The sequence below is a fragment of the Cyprinodon variegatus genome, unplaced genomic scaffold (assembly GCF_000732505.1).
Source record: "Cyprinodon variegatus isolate N-32 unplaced genomic scaffold, C_variegatus-1.0 Scaffold84, whole genome shotgun sequence".
Lineage (NCBI taxonomy): Eukaryota > Metazoa > Chordata > Actinopteri > Cyprinodontiformes > Cyprinodontidae > Cyprinodon > Cyprinodon variegatus.
This window is the reverse complement of record NW_015150537.1, coordinates 1467472-1486997: the sequence shown is the minus strand read 5'-3', so window position 1 is coordinate 1486997 and position 19526 is coordinate 1467472. Positions and strand designations below refer to the sequence as shown.

Genomic DNA, 19526 nt, shown 5'->3' with positions numbered 1-19526 from the left:
CAGCACAATAAGCTATAGATTCATCTAGAAATGTTAACAACTGGGACAACAGCGACCTCATGAGGTTAGATATTGAAATACATTTTAATTTTCACAACCCTTCAAATATTTGACGCTCTCGGGGTCTTTTGGGGTTTTCAAGTTATAGACTGATTGATTTTTGATTAAAAAAAACATGAGCTAAACAGTTGATTTTAAAATCATCTGTAAAAAGAGAAGGTTTAATAGATATTCCAAAGTCTACTTGATTGTGGATTGATTGTGGAACAAATGGCTGAAAGCCAAGTCAAGAGAAGTGAAGAAGTTTTCTTGAATATTTAAAGCTTTTATTCACTTCTCTAGCATTGATCAAAACAATGAAAAAACTAAGATAACAAGAGGTGCTGGCCAGAAACCTTTAAACCGCTCCACCACAGGTAATAAAAAGGGTTGAATGAGCTTTCTGGATAGTGGGTCCCATCAGCAGTGGATCACATGCTGGAGATCACATGATGATGGTTGCAGCTCAGCTTTTACTTAAGGATCAGGAAAGTGCCAAGAACTGCATCTACAGTTTATGTTTTTTATTTTATTTTAATGAATTCAATGAATAAATAAATGTTAATAGTTAATATAATAACTAAGAGAAATCATGATCAAAAAGGACCAGAAAGATGAAGAAACTTGCATCTGTCCCCTTTTTACATGAAAAAAACTAAATTATATGTTCAGCTCTTAAGATATTTACAGACATAATTCAAATACAAAAAAAAAAAAAAAATCACAGAAAGTAAACATCAAAATATGAAATGTTATCATAATGATCATTAGAATGAAGCAGATTCTTTTTTTTTTCTCATTTTCAAGATTTTTCGCTAGTCATTTCTTTGTCTAAAAGGCTCTTACAGCCTTCCTATTAAGCATTAATTTACAAAATAATACATAAATGTGTATATAATGCATTTTAGGGCTGGTTGAACAGTGGATAGCGTTGCCACCTTGCAGCAAGAAGGTTGCAGGTTTGACTCCTGGCCCAGGGTCTTTCTGCATTGGGTTTGCATGTTTTCCCTGTTGCGTGGGTTCTCTCTGGGTACTCTGGCTTCCTCCCAAAGTCTAAAAACATTAATGTTAGGTTAATTGGTTTCTCTAAAATCTCCTCAAGTGTGTGTAAATTGTTGTTTGTCTCTGTGTTCCCCTGCTATGGACTGGGGGCCTGCTCAGGATGTAGCCCGCCTTTTGCCCATTGACAGCTGGAGACCCCTCATGACCCCAGCAGGGATAAGCGTGATGGAAAATGGATGGATGGTGTGTATTTAATTTATTATCACCTGTATTCAACCATGGCAGATGATCATTTGACAAGCAGCGGGTCACAGCAATAGATTAGGTTCTCTTTGTGGCATTTTGAAATCCAGCCCAACAATTGTTTCCTCAAGCTCTCAAAGAAGTGACGACTTAAATTTGTCCTTTTTTTTAATGGTTCTCAAAAAATTCCTTCAGCTTTTTGTGTCATGTTTGCTTTAATCAGTCGGCCTTTAACTAAATAAATCTCTTTGTTTCTGAGTAAAGAAAATGACTGAATAAATAGTTTTTAAATATTTTGGTATGTTTTGGTGACTTATTTAGATTTTTCTTACATATTTCAAAGTAGAGGTCCAGCTATAGCTATAGCTACAGTATAGACCTTTTGCGCCTCCTTTGCCCTCCTGTGTAACATTTTCTCTAGCCGCCACTGGTCTCTTTCTTGGACGTTCAGATCTCAAACACCTTCCAACAGAGTTTTATTTGGCTCACTCTAAATAAAAACATGTTTATTCTCTCTCTTGTGTGGTGTTTTCTAGGTTTCCTCATCATTCTTAGAAAGGCAGAGTCGACATAAAGGAATGTAGAGTTTTTTGATTATTACTATTTTTTTATGTCCTTCTGCCATTGTGGCGTAAAGTTATGATGATATATTTTGTTCTTGTGGGTGATAAGAGGTAAACAGAAGGTAGTGGCCTGTTTGGGTTGGTTTCCAATAAACCTCAATCTTGCAGGTTCAGTCTCCTTCCATTTGCAACAGGAAGCTTATTGCACCTTCACTAGTGTATTTGATGTATGCAATGCTTCTGGAGAATGATTCTACTTCCTTGGCTTGGATTTTGACACAGCTGCTCCCAGAGTCAGGACTCAGAGTCAAAAGAGAGTCAGGACTCTCTTTTCCTTCTTGTAGAGATAAATCATCAGAACATTTGAAAAAGTCTGACAAGAAGTATCCTTGGAGGAGACAAAATAAGGTTTGGAAACTTAGAATACTACAGCTCTCTAGTAAGATGATGTTTACATTGGGATCTGTTTTTCTTTTTAACAAACTGCACTGAATTCCTTTTATGAATCTGTTTTTTGGTGATTTTTTGTATATTTTTAGTTTTCTTCCAAGTCTTCCATGTACATTCATGCTTTCATTGCCTATTTGCTTCGCTAGTTTGTGGCAGTGAAAATTCAAATTCTATGTTTTGGTTCATTTCTGAATTTGGATGGAATAATCAATGAGGATTAATTCCAAATCCTTCAACTTCATGATCGTACAGTCAGAAGAATAAGACTTGTGCCAAGGTGGGCGTTCCAAACAATGATCAGATCAGTGATGATCCCAAACAGATACCAGAACAAAACCAAGATCAAGTCTGGATTGTTCTGATATTCTTATCTAATTAAGTCTCAATTAAGTGATTAAATCTATCAATGAGTTTGTATGTGATTCTGTTACATTATCTGCATGTTATGGTATTTTTTTTTTTTATCAGCCTACATATCAATTATTATATAGTCCACGTGACAGCCTGCTGTCACACTCTGAAGCTGTGTGTTAACATTTACATTTTTTCATTTTCAAAATGAGTTGCACATTTCATATATTTTCATTAGCGTGACTTTAAGTTAGCTTTTTGCAGTGCCAACATTTAGTTAACTTTATTTGTCAGGTTGTTTTTTTTGTCAAGATGTAATTGATTAATTTCTTTTTTCTTTAAGTTGCCAGTTTCCTTTGGATCTGCTGGTGGAGGGCTGCAATGAGCTCCAGCTTTCCTCAATTGGTTGTTGCGGGCTAATCAGCGGGTCAAACCATTTGTAATGGGAAGGGAAATTTGTTTATCATTTCTTTAAATATTCTTTGTTTGGATAATGTTGTTAATTAGTTACATTTAAAATTGTAGTGTATTTAGTTTCTGGCCAGTATTTATCTGTTTAATCAAGTTTATTAGTTTGTTAGTCAGTTATCCCCCTTGTGTGTCAACAGTGGTCTGATCAGCCACTATTTAAGTTTCCCTCATGTCCTGTTTGTTAGATCAGTTTGTTGATCTCTGTTTTTTGGCCCAGTTTATCATTTTTTGAACACTTTTTTGAAATGATGACCTTATTTGAAAAATTTCAGTGGTTTTCTGGCTGGTTTAAGCATTTTACGATTGTTATGGTAGCCTAAAGCATTGATAACTCTAATTTTCTATGTGGGCATTGCTTCTGTTGTTTTTTTTTAAAGACTGCTGCTGTTCTAAGTTTGACAGAACAACCTCAATTAGACTATTGCTTTGTTGAATGGATCAGATGGATCCCAATATTTGAATTTTTCCTGACAATACTCTGCATGAGCTTTACCCCTTTTCCGCGGATGACATTTCCTGCCTGTGAAGACTGCAGGGATTCAAAATTCAGTACAGAACAGAACCATGGATTGACAGTTACACAGATATGTGTCAGGCTCAGATTTTCAACTAGTGTTATGTTCCTGCATGAGGTGGGATAGGCTGAAAAAAGATGAGATAATACTGTTTATAATAAGCCCCAAAAATCTATGACAGCAGTGTTACTATTGAGTATGAATGAGAATGAAGGGACTTTTTATGTTTTACATATTTATTATTTTGAAAACAGTCATTTTCCCTGCCTGGTCACAAACTGTCCAAACACATTCTTACCACTCATTTCCCATGGTACTTCATAAAATGTAATATGATTAAATGTGCTCCAAGTTGTTAGTTAGGCCACTGTGACTGTATTTCAGGATAATGTATGCTGACCCATCCTTTGCTCAGTTTACCATGCTGAAGCTTCTTCCTACAGTACCAGATAGTATAAAAAAGTATACTGGTTTTATAGTGGGGTGCCTGCTTTATAGAATGTGGAGTATGAATTATAACAAAAAATTTTCTCATCAGTTTTTTTTTAATATATGAAAGGATAAATGTCTATTTTACCCTCAATTCAGTTCAATAATTATAAAAAAAATGTAATCATAAGTAGTTTCTTTTTCCTCATTAGATTTTATCAAAATATGTAGCAAACCTACTGAGGATATAGGATACAATATAGACTGCTATATAAACCACTTTGTATAGCTTACGGACTTCCTGTATTTATAAACAAACCGAAATATTCATTTTCAGTTACTGATATTTGTTATAAAATTAGTTTCACTCTCAGCCTCAACCAACGCCATTACTCTGCTTTCGAAAGGCTTACTATAGCCAATCAGCGTTCATTTCCTGTGGCAGGTGCGCCAATCATCGCCGTCCACGAGGTTCAGCTTCAAGACAGGCTGTCCGACAGAGATTTCTCTGCAGCCAATAGGCAACTGACATTTGACAGGAAACGTCCGACCCTGGGTCTTGTTGGCCAATCATCGTCGATGGAAGGCGGCGATTTCGCTGAGATTCCCCCACGTGACCCTCCTCAGTAGTTCCCAGGCGGTCACATCGCGGAGCTGTAGGTGAGTAAAGAAAGGGATTAATTGACGTTTTTACTGTAAACTTTACATGAAAATCAGTGTTTCCCGGTGGGAACATTTTTATAATCAATACATAGGATTGGAGTTGGTTACTGGTGGTGGGTTGTTCCGGTGGTTAAACTGGGAATTGTGTGTGAGCGGTCAGCTAGCTGGGGCTAATTAACCGCAGGTGAACATGGGCAGCCGATTAGCTCAGAATTACACTCAGAAGGCAGCCGTTATATGTATTAAAACGAGACCGTCGTCGGGTGTGGTTTTTAAAGACGTGTTTTCCTCCTAGATACACATTCATAAAAAGGCCTCCAGTGGTTCAATAAGAAAAACTAAAAAGACTTAAAAATGGCATGACAGAAGAGCTCGAGTTTAAATTAATGCAACTAAAGTAATGTTAAAGCGCTTAATATGAAGTGATTTATGATCGTGAGTTTATATTGAAAACGGGAAAAACGTGTTACCTGAAATAACGTCACCAAACATTAATATGTTAAGATGTTTCCATAAAATGCTAAAGAAGTAGCATTTGTTTAACAATGCGTTTGTCAGAATACAAAACAAATACCCAATTTTAGGTCTAAAACAGAATATTTTCATTTTAAATGTAGACAGAATTTCTCAAAGAAATCCAGAGCCATCATTTTTACATTGCTAATAAAACAATCCTGATTAGTGAAAATGTATACAAACCCAAATATTTAAGGACCTCCTTATCACATTAATCTTATCAAAACCATAATTTTGTGAAAAGTTTGCATTTGAACACTTTCTTCATTCAGTCGTAGGCATTTCTGTCTCCCTACACCTAGGGTGTCTCCCACTGCTAGAGTACTGTCTGACCAATCAGATGCCAGAGTGGAGAAAGCCACGCCTGCTGTAGTTCCCTTGCAGTAAATTGCACTTCCCAATTGTTCTTTTTGAATTAGGCATTGTCTCATATGATATTCTGATGTTATAACCTTAAAAGAGCAGTAAATGAGACATTTACTGTGAAATTAACCAAAATATTCTGATTTTTCTCCTGGATGGAAATTACATTTCTTATAATCAATCGGTCCTCTCAATCAGCAATGTTTAAGTCCCGCTACAGTTACATTCTGAAACTAGTGTGTAGCTTGTGTTTACTTCCTGGTTCCTGAGCCAATCATGGAGGAATGAGGGTAGCCATAAATTGCTTTATTCTGAAATATGGCTGGCAGAAATTATGGTTTCTCTTATGGTACATGTGTACAGGTTAAGACAAAGCAGTGTATACTTGGTCATTTTATTGTTTTTTTATGTACATGTTAAATATAATTCACAAGAGGAGACAAAGTGCAAAGCTGCAGCGGTTCGATACTCTGGCCTTTCACTAAACACTAAACAAATACACAAAGGGATGATCCGATATTGCTATCAGAAATCGGTCCAATATCGGAATATATTGTATTTGATCAGTTAATTTTTTCATGATCTTAAAGACCAGAGTCTATTGTTGCAGGACGTAACTGTAACCCTTTGTGGAAAAAGTGCTAAGTTCTACTTGCATGCTTGAATCTGCATTCTAGCTGCATCTCTCTCTTCCCTTCTATGTGGTTGCAAAGCCACTTTAAGTGCATTAAGCCGGGCGTACACTGTGCGATTTATGTTTATTTATTTTTGTCGTTGCACGCAGCTACTGCTCACAGCTCACGATCTATGTTCGGCCCGATGCTCTGATGCGATCTACCTGCTCACATTGTATGACTAAAATCCACGTCGGACTCAGCTGCCGCAGTGAGATGGAGCTGCTCTGTAGCTCTCTATCCTGAAGCCAAACAAATAGAAGAGAGATATTAACCTCACTATAGTGTACCGCGCTGCCTTGGCAATTTGTGCAATTTTGTGCTGAAAATCCTAAAAAGAAAAGGCAACGACGTATTTGGAAAAAAAGAAATGGCTGAGCAAACGTGGCTACTAAGGTCTGTCAATTTTACTGACAGAACTGCATTTCACTCATTGCATCCCTGCAACGCTGCTGTGTTTTATTGAGAGGAAGAAGAAAAAGAAGAATCCTTCTTTGCGTATGCCCCCTGAGCCATTTGCCCACGACATTCGGGAGAAAATCTAAAATGTTTGATATTCTCCCGACCTCACGATTCCTGATCAGGAGGTGGTCGTGAGAGGCTGATCACCGCTCGTAACCCCCTGTACACTAGACGACTCATGACGCACGATCAGGCTCAAAGTCGGCCCGATTTAAAGATTCTCGCACGACTGGAAAATCGCCCTGAAAATCGCACAGTGTACGTCGGTCTTTACAGCCACCTAAAAGACTGGGAAGTTTTAGCTACTTAATCTTGGTAAATATAATATTACCAAAAAAAAAAAAAAGTGCCTCTGTGATTTGAAAATAGCTTTTTATTTAGTTGTGATACTATTGCAAATGCAATTAGTTGCATGGACTTCATTAGTATCACACTGCACTTACTGCAGTATTGATATCGTATTGGAAATGAAAAAAGTTGTATTGGAACATCCCTATGAACCATCCGGCAACCAACGTGATCAGCAGTCTCTCTGCTTCATTAACATGTTGGTAGTGTTTGTCTCACTACTAATGCTACTACTAATGCTAGCTTGTTCATTTGAGGTTGACATGAACATCACCTTGAATTGATCAGTTATAGTGATGGGTAGCAGATGTGCTAACATATTAGAAGTATTGCCTGAAAGCACGTCCTGTACACAGGGCGACCTTCTTCCTGTAGCAGCTGAAGTATACCTGCAGAACAAGCAGCTATATAGGGATGCCCTGGGGGGGGGGAGGGTTGCTATACTGTAGCTGCAGATGAGCTGAAGGAGCTGATGGCTACACACCAGGGCCCTTAGTGGTTTAAAACTGTATACCAGCTACCTGTTCATACTTGGTTTTCAATTGACCTGAATTTTCTTTCACCTGTTAGATGTCCCACAGAAAAGTTTCCTCACTGTTTTTTCTATTCTCCCCCTTTTAAAGGTATCTTTTAATCTAGTCTAAAATGTAATGGGTCTAACAGGAGGGTGATGATAATCAGGCCCTTTTATATCCTCAGATGTTATCATCTGTCATCAACCTTTTTCCAGCTGACTGGTCAAGCTTATTACATCAGAATAAAACAAAAGTTCTATTTAACTTTTTAAAATTAATTGATTTATTTTGACAAAATTTCCGTTATTGGAAGCTGCAAACAGGAAAGGGAAATCCACACTTCATTTTGAGAGAAAATCAATATCATTCAATCAATTGATATCATTTGACCGTCTTTAACTTTTTGTTTTTTTCTGGAAGTGGTAATGAAGGCATTCCCTGTTCTGTTGTTTTGGTTCTGTTAGTTGTCCGGGTCCTGTCTTTGGTCCTATTGGTTTTTTTTGTTCCTGAAAATTTCCAGTTGGACCTGCAACAGAAGCTTCTCTAGCTTTGCTGCATTTCTCAGATCTGCTGCTTGTTTGATCACGAAACACTTTAGTGAAACTGTTGTGGCTCTGATGGCTGCTGGTTGGTATAATTGTCCCCTTTTCTATTAAATGGAGGGAATTTGATTCCTGATGCATCTGAAAAAAAATAAACCCAGACTATCTCCATGCCAAAGTGACGTGGTTCTTTTTTTGCCTGTCTGCTGCTCATTGGAACTGCACGGAAGATGAGCTGACAGGTTAACAGCTCCCCATGGTTGATGTTTAAACATATCCTGTCCTTTTTATCTGCAGAGGACTTTGTGACCTTAAATGGGAGTTGGTTAGAAACTAGAGCTGAATGGTGACAACCCTAATATATATATATATATATATATATATATATATATATATTAGGGTTGTCACGATACTAAATTTTTCAACTCGATACCGATACTAAGGAAAATATTCGATACTCGATACCATTTTCGATGCCACCAGGATAAAAACAGACTCCAAAATTCTACAGAAATATTTTCATTAATAAATAAAATGCAATAAATAAACACAATAAAGGTTGTATGCTGTGCACAATATTAAGCAAGCTTGATAAAAAACTTATAAAATTAAAATTAAGTGTTCCTTCCTTGGCTATGCTTTGCACACATAACAATGACACTAGCCAAACCGGTTAAGAAACAAAAGTAATTCTCAGCAGCTGCACCTGTTACAAAAAAAAGTCTGAAACTGAAAAGTGCACAGAATTATTCAATCACACAGTGTTCTGAAAGTGCATTTTCCTCTATTCTGCACTTTAGATGAATGACTGCTTAGGTGCCACTGGTGGTAGCTCTGTATCAATACTTTTGAAAATGAGTGTTGTATCCGAATACAACGTTTCAGTGTCAATACTTTTTTGAGTTTCGATACTTTTGACAACCCTAATATATATATAAAATATAATAGACTGTAATGCATATCAAAGCTGTAAAAGTATTATTGCAGCCTGTCAATAGATTTGTCAGAATTTGGCTCATTGTTGCTCTGTCCCCGTTTGTGACCCAGTGGGTAATGTCATTTCTGAGCTCTGTCTAAGTGGAAGTAAAGTAGAAGATCCATCTGATATTAAGTTATTCCAGTAAAGTAGCATTGTAACAGATCTCGGGAAGGAAACTATGATGCCGTTGACTTCAGTTTAAACAGTAACCTGTCTTACTTGCTGGGTGAGAAGTTAACTGGTGGGGTGTCTCATTTAACTGCCTATGAACTAATCCTCAAGACTTGTTTATGAACCATCAGCAGAAAATGTGGTGAACCTCCTGTTCCGTTTCTGGTCTGGACAGTGGCCCTCCACTGTTACTGATCCTGTGATGAGATAAACTTCCACATAAACCCAGTTAGAAACCATTTAGGCTCCAGTTAGACAGTGATGTGAGGAGCAACAGATGTCCTGCAGGCTGATCTGGCTCTAATATCTGATTAACAGTGAACTCCAGGCTCCAACGGTGCCGTCAGTCTGGGTAGATAACAGCAACTTCAGCTGGTTTCACTCCACTGATCAGGATTAGACGGCTGTTTTATCAGCCAATCAGAAGGCGGCTCGAATCTTATTAGTGAGCTGCAGGAAAATCAGGTATGGCTGCTAATATGCCTGGTTCAGCATGTTTTCTGGATGGCAAAGAATCAAGGTTTATTAATGAAGGCATGCAGGCCTCAGTTCCGGTTTCTTGGATCGACTGAAACTTTTTCACTGATGTGAAAACGTGATGCTACTTTTCTTTAAAAGAACTTCAGCTGTTTATGTAGAAATTATGTTCATGTGTGGATTCTTCCTCTTCCAGCCTGAGGGGAGTTTGTTTTCCACCTGTTCAGTTCAGTATAGAACTATAAGCTGAGGAGTTTAAGGCTTTTCTACCTAAAGGGCATCAGTGCTGCTGCTAGAACCAGATCCTGACGGGTGTATTTACCATGTCACATTAAACAGGTCATCCAGCAGATATTTAATTCACTCTTAGTTTTAAGTTATTAAGAGGATCTATGTTCTGCAGCGCATCGTGGGATCATTGATATTGTTGAATGGGCTTTCCAAAAAGTCTCTGGTCCTGAGTCAGAGAATCAGCTGTCTATGGAGGAGGAAATTATCTGATCAGTAACTATAATACCATCCCTCTATAAAAGAAAACAAGTCAGATTTGGACCCCCAGGCTCTCTACAGACGTTCCTGTTTTATTCAGTGAACAGGCCTGCCTACAATGATGGCCCAGACTTTCTGCATGTCAGAGTCCATAATTGAGATCCAGTGTTGATATCGCCTTGTCGGGATCCACTGTGTGGGAATGGGTAAAAATGACTCTTAACTGCTGTTACCCTGACTGCCTGATTCGGATCAACCAGGCTGCAGTCTTGAGAGGTGCTGGGACCTGAATGAACATATTCACTAGTACAATAAACAGAAGAGGTAATCGGGTTATCTTCAGAAATGGGATCTATACAGCTCTAGGGTCATGCATTAACATCAAAATATTAAACAGTTGACACAGATTCGCTCTCAGCTCTTGTTATTATTGTTAAAAAGCCCCTGAGAGGATTTCTGCAGGTTATATAAAAAAAATACACACTGCAGATACAGATGCTGTTAAATGGCTGTAAACACAGGTGGCAGTTGATGAGTGGGTAAATATGAGCCTCTTTAGCCTGCTGTGTGCTGCAGTAAATCATCTATGGGCCGCTGCAGTAATCCCATTGGGTGTAATCTCATTAAGGCTAAAAGAGCTCAGGTGATCTGTCCTATGGGTGCAGGTTGGTCTCCGTGGTGATGGACCCGCAGCCTGGTTGTGTGGTATGTTTTTTGTGTATTTCTGAGCCCAGTTCAATCTTCTGTCTTGGCAGACTATGCATCAGAAGGTCCTGTTGTTCGTTCTTCTGGCGGCAGGCCTCCTCTGCCTCAGCCTGGTCCCTGTCTGTCAGGCCCAGGATCTGGATGAGGACGTGGACGTAGAGGACGACCTGGATCTGGGGTTGGCTGGAACCGAGGACGATGAGGAGGAGCTAGAGGGAGACGAACAGGATGAAACCCCGCCTGCAACAAAAACTGCTGCACCAAAGGTGAGCCGCCTGCTGGCTGCTGATTGGACAGACTTTAGCTTCTATCAGGATCTCTTTCAGGATGTTTTCAGGGATGTGGTTATAATCCTGTTATCTGTAGGAATAAGAAGTGCTTTTATCAGCGCTTTGTTGGGAGAACTTCCCTGGAAGCAGCTGTCACACATTAACCAGTCCATTCAGTCTGATAACAGAACCTAAAGTGACCTACTGATCCACTGACCTGCGCTGATATGTTCACTCTGCATCAGACCTGAATGTCATTCTGACAATTGTTCATCAGCTGTAGCTGAATGTTTTTTTTCTTTTTTTTTCAGCACTCTAATGAACAGGTGATTCCTTTCTTTGTTCAGGTGACCTACAGGGCTCCAGAACCAATGGGGGAACACTTCTTCGCAGAGTCCTTTGACCGGGGGACCCTGGACGGGTGAGGACAGACACACACCTGAGATTATTTAATGTAGTTGGTTCTGGACAGACTTAAAACATTCAACATGGTTCGGATTGGTGGGTCTGATCTGAGCCAGTTTGGACCTTGGAGATCAGCTTTAGAGCAGAACTGATCCTGATGAGTTTTGGTTCTGCTAGCATGTTTTAGCTAAGAGAACCATTTGAATGTATCTTGGTGTGGAGAAGGTGGCGTAGAAGCAGGATGATTCTAATCTGGCTCTGATCCACACTACAGCTCTCACTGATTAGGTCTGCTGGTTGGTTTCAGGTGGGTTCTGTCCAAGGCCAAGAAGGATGATGCAGATGAAGAAATAGCAAAATATGATGGTAGGTGTTGATACATTTCTTCAGGACTTGTTGGATTTTTTTCCTCTGATTAGCTTAAACTATCTGAAGTCTAACTGAAGGTCAATGATTTGTCTCTAGTTTGGCTTTCGTCCGTTTTTATTTTATGAAACTTTGCTTTTGAAACTTAGTTTTCTCTTTAGTTTAGTTAAATTCTACGTTTACACTAAACTGGTCTAAGTTTTGTGTATAAAACGTGTTGTGTTTTTCTGAACCTCAGCTGCTATTGGATCAAATTTCATTCCTGTCAAAGTAATTTACAGACATGTGGATGTTTCAACCTCTGGTAGATTTCTTGATGATGATGTTGATGATGTTGTATGAACAGGTAAATGGGCAGTAGAAGAGATGAAGGACAGTAAGCTCCCAGGTGATAAAGGTCTGGTCCTGAAGTCCCGAGCCAAACATCACGCCATCTCTGCACATCTGCTGCGACCTTTCGCCTTCGACGCCATGCCCCTCATCATCCAGTAAGAGCCTATCTGAACCAAAGTTCTGCAGCTTCCTCCTGATGTATTAGTTGGTGGCTTATCTGTATATCTCAACCAAATCCTGAGGTTTTGCTCTGTTTGATCAGGTATGAAGTGAACTTCCAGTCTGGGATCGACTGCGGTGGCGCCTACGTCAAGCTGCTGAGTGAGACTCCTGATCTGGACCTGGTCAGTACACCAACTTTAGGTTAATTTACCAACACCCGGGAAGAAATGACAAAACCAGTTTTGGTTTGATTAAACTGCTGCTTTCCTGCAGGATCAGTTTGTGGATAAGACTCCGTACACTATCATGTTTGGACCAGACAAATGTGGAGAAGATTATAAGCTGCACTTCATCTTCAGGCACAAAAATCCCAAAACCGGCGAATACGAAGAGAAGCATGCCAAGAAACCAGACGCTGACCTGCGGTCCTACTTCACAGACAAAAAGACTCACCTGTACACTTTGGGTAAGGCCACACACACACACAAACCTCCCCCACCATCAAAAACACACACAAGAACGAATCTATAACTTTCCTGTCATTCCTGATGCCCCAAAGTGGTGAACAGCGACAACAGCTTTGAAGTTCTGGTGGATCAGACGGTGGTGAACAGCGGCAATCTGCTGACGGACGTGACGCCTGCTGTGAACCCCCCCGCTGAGATTGAGGACCCCAACGACCACAAACCGGAGGACTGGGACGAGAGGCCAAAGATCCAGGACCCCGACGCCGTAAAACCTGAAGACTGGTCAGAACCCACTGTTTTCTTCTTCTCTAATGGTTACTGTGGTTATCCCGCTCTGGGTTGGGTTAAAATTATTAGATTAACTTCAGTAAATGTGGTTAACCTTTTTTTAAGGGTCATTAAAACTAAGAAGGTTAAGAGAAGTAGTTGTACTGGATTCAGATTTTTATTAATTACTCCACAATAATTATATCTTAACTGAAAACCATATAAGGGACAAAATAAACCCCCTCTTTGGTTCAGACCCTTTTCCCTTCGAATTATACATGTACAACAACACATTTTCAGTCCTTACTTTTTTTAAAGAAAGCCATATTTTATACGATATCTGTGGAAAAACAACTTCTATAAAATGTGATCAGTATATAATCATTAGTTACACCATGATTCCTTCCACCAAATTTTGTATGAATATATAGTCAAGTCAAACAATATTGCCTGTTAACAGAAGATAGTTTTATTTTTAATACTTAGAGCTATGACAGTTTAGCTCAGCATTTCCTTTAGAGGCTTAACAATTGCTGCTCAATGTGCAGCATTTAGTAGAAACAAAAACATTTAGCTCACTGAGGCTACTATTTCTCATTAAGCCAGTAACTCTCATAAATGATCCCTGTTTCTGGTCCTAGAGCCTTCTTAACTTCCATCAATGCCCACATATTTATTGCTTTTTATGGCATCCCCGGATGCAAGCCCACTAAAGCTTAGATGTTCATACCAATTTTAGGTATTTGTTAGGTACACCTCGCTGCAGAACTTGTATTCCCTTTCAGCTGTGATGGTTTTTAAGCCAGTGGACCAACTCCTGTGGTGCTACTTGTGTGTCAAATTTATGGGTGTAGAAGAAACAGTCGGTACAAAGGTTCCTGCTTTCCCGGATTTTATTAGGTATATAAGAAATGCAATTATTGCATTAACTTTTTTAAGTTAAGGGTCACGTGGCTTGATAATCTGAGGTTTCAGTTTCTGCGTCTTACAGGTCTTTTTCACACCTATAAAGACTCTCCTCTCTGGGAAATACTTTAAAATACTTTAAGGACCAAAAACATTCCCCTTCTAAATTTCTGATAATGGTTTAATTGATGTTTTTCTCTGCAGGGATGAAGATGCTCCCGCTCAGATTCCTGATGAAGACGCAGTCAAACCAGATGGTTGGCTGGACGACGAGCCCGAGTACATCGGAGACCCCGACGCCATCAAACCCGATGACTGGTGAGTCACTATGGCGATACCGACTGCCAGCCTCCAGCATGTGCTCTGCTGTTCGGCTGTGATGCTCATTTCTCTCCTGCAGGGATGAGGACATGGATGGAGAATGGGAAGCTCCCCAGGTCCCCAACCCCGCCTGTGAGAGCGCCCCCGGCTGCGGCCCCTGGAAACGGCCAATGATCGACAACCCCAACTACAAGGGCAAGTGGAAGCCCCCAATGATTGACAACCCTAACTACCAGGTAAGTCTGTGCTTGGAGGACGACTACTCTGTCTGGTTATGGCCACACATTCAACATCTGACACCTGGTTCTAGGGCATCTGGAAGCCGAGGAAGATCCCCAACCCAGATTACTTTGAGGACCTGCAGCCGTTCAAGATGACGCCGTTCAGCGCCCTGGGACTGGAGCTCTGGTCTATGACCTCCGACATTTTCTTTGACAACTTTTTCATCACCAACGACCGCAACACGGCCGACCGCTGGGCTGCTGATGGCTGGGGGTTGAAGAAGGCAGCAGAGGGTGCTGCTGAGGTGAGTTCAGGTCAACCACACACAAAAAAATCCAGAGGTAGAACAGAGCTGCTTAAAGTCCCTCCATTCCTCTCCAATTTAACAAATTTCAAAAAACAATTTCAGACATTCAGCCCCCAATGAGTCAGAATCTCTTAGGGCTGCAGGTTTTCTGGGGTTTTACTCCCCCAACTTTGAAAATCTCCAGGCTTTTCCCCCAGATTCTTGGATAGAATTATGGCAGGACTTTGACTAGACCAATCCACCTTCAGAATCAGTGGTGACCTAAACCATCCATTGTACATTGCTGAAAGCTGAACCTCTGCCCCATTCTCAGGTCTTCTGCTGCCCCTAATCAGTTTTCTGATTATCCTGGATTCAATCTTCATAAAACTTCCAATAAAATCATAATAAAATACTGTGTGGTGTGAGGTTTCCCTTTTATATGAATAGAAACAGACCAAAATAAAAGCTTTTCATCTTGTTTGTAGATAAGTACAGTTTCTTCTAAGCCATTTAAATTCCCTAATAGAGCATTATTGAATTGAATGTAAATGGCTCGCTGTTGCTGCATAAAGGCAAATGTCCGTTTTAAAATAAATCCATCCATGGGGTTTAATTTGGGTTTCTTTACAGCCTGGTCTGGCAGCTCAGATGCTGACCGCCGCAGAGGAGCGTCCCTGGCTGTGGATAGTCTACGTCCTCACTGTGGCCCTGCCGCTCGTCCTCATCGTCGTCTTCTGCTGCACAGGAAAGGTAACCAGTTCACAGACTTAACAGTGAAACACAAACGTGCAGAGATGAATCCAGCCTTTTAGCAGGTTTATTCTTCTTGATATTTCCCATAATGTGTCAGATTACATTAAACAGGCTAAAACCAGCACATTAGGAAGATAAACTGGCTTCAAACAGCCTCAATCCTGTAATGTAACAATGATAGCTAAGGGCTCTGTGACAATCCCTACTGGTTAATGTTCTGCTGGTGGATTGTCCACAGAGGTCATCGGGGTCGGCTCAGGGTGCGCTGAGTCTTACCAACTTACAGGAAGAGCTGAAAGAAGCCGGACGCTCCCACCCGGTGACTCCTGCTGTTAGAATAGCTTCATGTGGCGTCGCTGTGCTGCTTTAGCTCTAGCGCTGGATGTGTTGTTGTAGCGGGAGAAGGGTTCTTCATGTCCGCCCTGTTAGCCCTTTCTCTGACTGATTTCCTTGAACCACTCTGCAGGATAAGAAGAAGACTCCAGCAACCGCAGCAGAATACAAGAAGACAGACGAACCTCAGCCTGATGTGAAGGAGGAGGAAGGTGAAGAAGAGGAAAAGGCTGAGGAGGAAAATAGCAAATCAGGTGGGGAAGCAGTCTCGATGAACTGCAGCGGATCAACCTGCTACCTTCTGTAACTCTTATTTTTTTCTTTCAGCTGCAGAAGATAAAAGTGATGAAGATGAGGCTGCTGCTGAGGATGGAGAGGATGGAGAGAAGGAAGCCAACTCAGATGAGGTGAGGAGGTTTGGTAGATAAAAAGGCTCCATCCGAAATGGTCAAACTGGTAATTGAGTGGATGTGTGAAATTAAAGCAAGACTCTTCAAATCAAAGATAAATAAAAAGCAACTAATGAAAAAATATTTAATATCAGAATAAATAATAGTTTAAATAGTTAATTCTTAATGTCATGTTATTATTCTATAGGGGATATCAGAAAGGAGTTAGGAGCCCTTAAAATGGGAGATGTCAAATTTATTAACACCAGTGGAAGCACATGATTTAAAGATGGAGAAATCTGGAAAAAAATCTCTAGGCTAACCAGTAGCTTATTTGCTGGTACCTTACTTAGCTTCTGAGTTTTACAAAAGTACCAATTAAACCACAAATCACAAGAAAGTTTACATGTTTTTGCTGATTAATTATAGACATGGCTGTCTTATATTGGTGTGTGTCCTTATCATTAGATGATTCACTGCATATTTGTTGGGATCCTTCTTTTTGTGTCTAAATCCTTGTGTTTGGTGCCTCCCTCAGGTGTAATGACTGTACTGCATCTCACTTTGGCTATTGCTGTTAACCCTACTGTTTTAGTGAAGTCAATCAGAAAAACTGTATGTAGCTTTACCCAGTGGGTTGGAAAAGCAGCTCAGTTTTCCTCGTCTCTGTAGTGAAGTGGAGCAAATCTGCATGTAACCTTGTAAGCCATCTAACTGATCAGACCGATTCTTTTGGATCTGTCCAAATTCTCGGACGCCTCAGGAGCTACATATCTAGCTTTGTGGATAAGATGCATTTTAAACATGTGCTTTTCTTTTTGTTGAAGCAAAAAGAACACTTTTTCTGTGAGACTTTGCTTTTTTACGTTTTAATCAAAGGTTTGGCCATGTTCTTCATGTTATGCCTTCTCTGGTTGTGCTATACAGAAAGAAGATGACATTCTGCGGAGATCTCCCAGGAGCAGGAAGGTCAGAAAGGACTGATATCTCTAAATCTTTATCCTTGTCCCCCCACGCCTTCCTCCCGCCTCCCCCACGTCATCTTCCTCCTCCTCTGCTCCGAGGCCACAAAGCCTGAATGGATCTGGAAAAAGCAGTGGAGCCGACAGAATAATGATCATGATTCCAACAAGATCTGGTTTAGGACTGAAAAGGATATTTTTTTCTTGTTTTTGTTTTTCTAAGACATCAACGGAGATTCATTAAAACGTCCTGCATCATTCCAACCTGTGGAGTCGACGTTCCTCCACCAAACAGCAAACCGATCAGTTAGCAGGAAGCATCGTCCTGCTGGACAAACACACTGGCTGCTAATCAGCCCACCGATAACTAACTTAAAAACAACTAACTACTAGCAGCTCATAGAGGTTCTGAGTTAGTCTGCTAGCTGCCTAATAAACCCAGAACATAGTGTTTGAGGATAAATTAACTGGGAACACTCCAACTTTTTTTTCATGTGTCTGTTTGTGTCCTGTTGACTGTAAAGCAGTAACTACCTGTTAACCCTGCAGTGGGTTCTGCTCTCTGGGTCAGACAGACAGTCAGGAAGCTCTGGAAACACCTGAAAGTTTGAGTCTCCAGCAGCAGGTTGTCTGTTTCTGCTTCTATATTCAGCACTTGCTCCCTTCAGCACCTCAGTGACAGACTAATCCCCATTTCAAAACAATAAAAGGGACCAAGAGTGAACACAAAGCCCTGATAAACCTCCTACTTGCAGTACCCCCACCCTCTTTGTGCTCTATATCCCTTAGTTTCATGGAATAAGAAATGCCTTATTGAAGCAAAAGTCAAATCCAGTAAGAATCTGACCATCAGGAACATGATTGGGTCTTCAGGGGATGAACAAGGAGGGGTAAACTACCTGCAGTTACCACCAGCTACCAGAGGTGGTGCTAAAACGACTTAAAATCAACTGCTGCTGGTTTTTCTTCAGTTGGTCCTGAGCTTCCTTTTAATGTTATTTTTACATTACACATAACCTCTAGCTCTCGTCCAGTGGCTGTACAACTTGATACATTTTGAAAATAAAAACAGAGCCATACTAAAGTTGTTGATTATCTATCTGAAAACAGTTTGAAGTGTAAACTACCGCACTGTCACCATCACATCAGCTGACATTAGCTAAGTGAGGTTCTGTGAGGTAGTCCTCAGTGGATCATTTTATCTGTAAAGCTGATGCTATCAGATGTTCAAAAATAAGTGGATAGAAAAATATTGTCTTTTTATTCATGTGAGTTGGACTGGATTCAAAGATGTCATCCAGTTCCCTCCATTTAATTTTTTTTTTTTTTTTTTACCAAGTGCTTCCTTGCAAAATTCAGACTTACATTCACCTTTTCTTCAAATTTGCTTTATGAGAACTGCTGATGCTTTCTATCAGTTTTTTTGTAGAAATTAAAATATTTGGGAGCCTCAGCCTTCATTTTAACCAGTAGGTAACATGGAGCAATTATCTAATTTAATTTCGCATCTTCTTGTGTTTGGTTTTTAGATTGTTTAGTTGTGTTTTTGTTTTAAAGATATAATTTGTATTATTTTTTTCCACAAGATGATGCAGATAGTGGTTGATCCTCCGATCAATCCTGAGCGGGGTCGCCTCAGTAGACTGCTTTTGTTGCTGGTTGTTTAATGTGGAGAGGAGGGTTCACAGCCAAACTGCGATCGCTACTGGTTCGTCTGAATCCTCACTGAAAGCCTGTTTCTGAACGTCTGCTGGGATCGGCTGGTCCTTCAATGTTTGCGTCCTGTGATTGGCTTCAAACCGAGCTTCCTCGTCTTCGTCCCCCCCGTGGTCTGATGGGTGGGTTGGGTCTCTGACTTTAAACTAACACTGTATCTGCTGCGTCATATTCCTCCCATGGTCCTGGACCGACTGGTTGTAGAAAGCTCCATCTTTGAATGAAACACTGTGATGATGGAGCTGGATGTTGCTGTGCATAGACACACAGCAAAAATGTTTTGATGAATAAAAAAAAAGGCTGAATGGAAACTGTTTAAAGCCTCCAGTTTTTTTCTTGGGATAGTTAATAGGCATTTCTGATTCACACACAATCTGCATAATTTAACCATTTGTTCAC

At 40.2% G+C, this 19526-nt stretch overlaps 1 protein-coding gene across 1 annotated transcript; it reads left to right on the top strand.

The window, feature by feature from the left end:
• The first annotated feature begins 4591 nt into the window (after positions 1 to 4591).
• canx (calnexin) lies at positions 4592 to 17577 on the top strand. Its single transcript, XM_015373275.1, has 15 exons — positions 4592 to 4723; positions 11018 to 11233; positions 11584 to 11657; positions 11949 to 12007; positions 12354 to 12495; positions 12603 to 12684; positions 12776 to 12968; positions 13062 to 13251; positions 14347 to 14460; positions 14543 to 14699; positions 14774 to 14989; positions 15605 to 15724; positions 16194 to 16314; positions 16388 to 16467; positions 17377 to 17577. Exons 2-15 carry the CDS (start codon positions 11021 to 11023, stop codon positions 17431 to 17433), a joined length of 1818 nt encoding a protein of 605 aa, XP_015228761.1. The 5' UTR covers positions 4592 to 4723; positions 11018 to 11020; the 3' UTR covers positions 17434 to 17577.
• Positions 17578 to 19526: the final 1949 nt, after the last annotated feature.

What these genes read in the sequence shown, in the direction of transcription:
- canx (XM_015373275.1), top strand. Translation starts at nt 11,021, where the DNA reads ATGCATCAGAAGGTCCTGTTGTTCGTTCTTCTGGCGGCAGGCCTCCTC. An exon ending in AGACTCCTGATCTGGACCTG is followed by an intron (nt 12,685 to 12,775) that starts GTCAGTACACCA and finishes GCTTTCCTGCAG; the next exon opens with GATCAGTTTGTGGATAAGAC. An exon ending in AGGAAGCCAACTCAGATGAG is followed by an intron (nt 16,468 to 17,376) that starts GTGAGGAGGTTT and finishes TGTGCTATACAG; the next exon opens with AAAGAAGATGACATTCTGCG.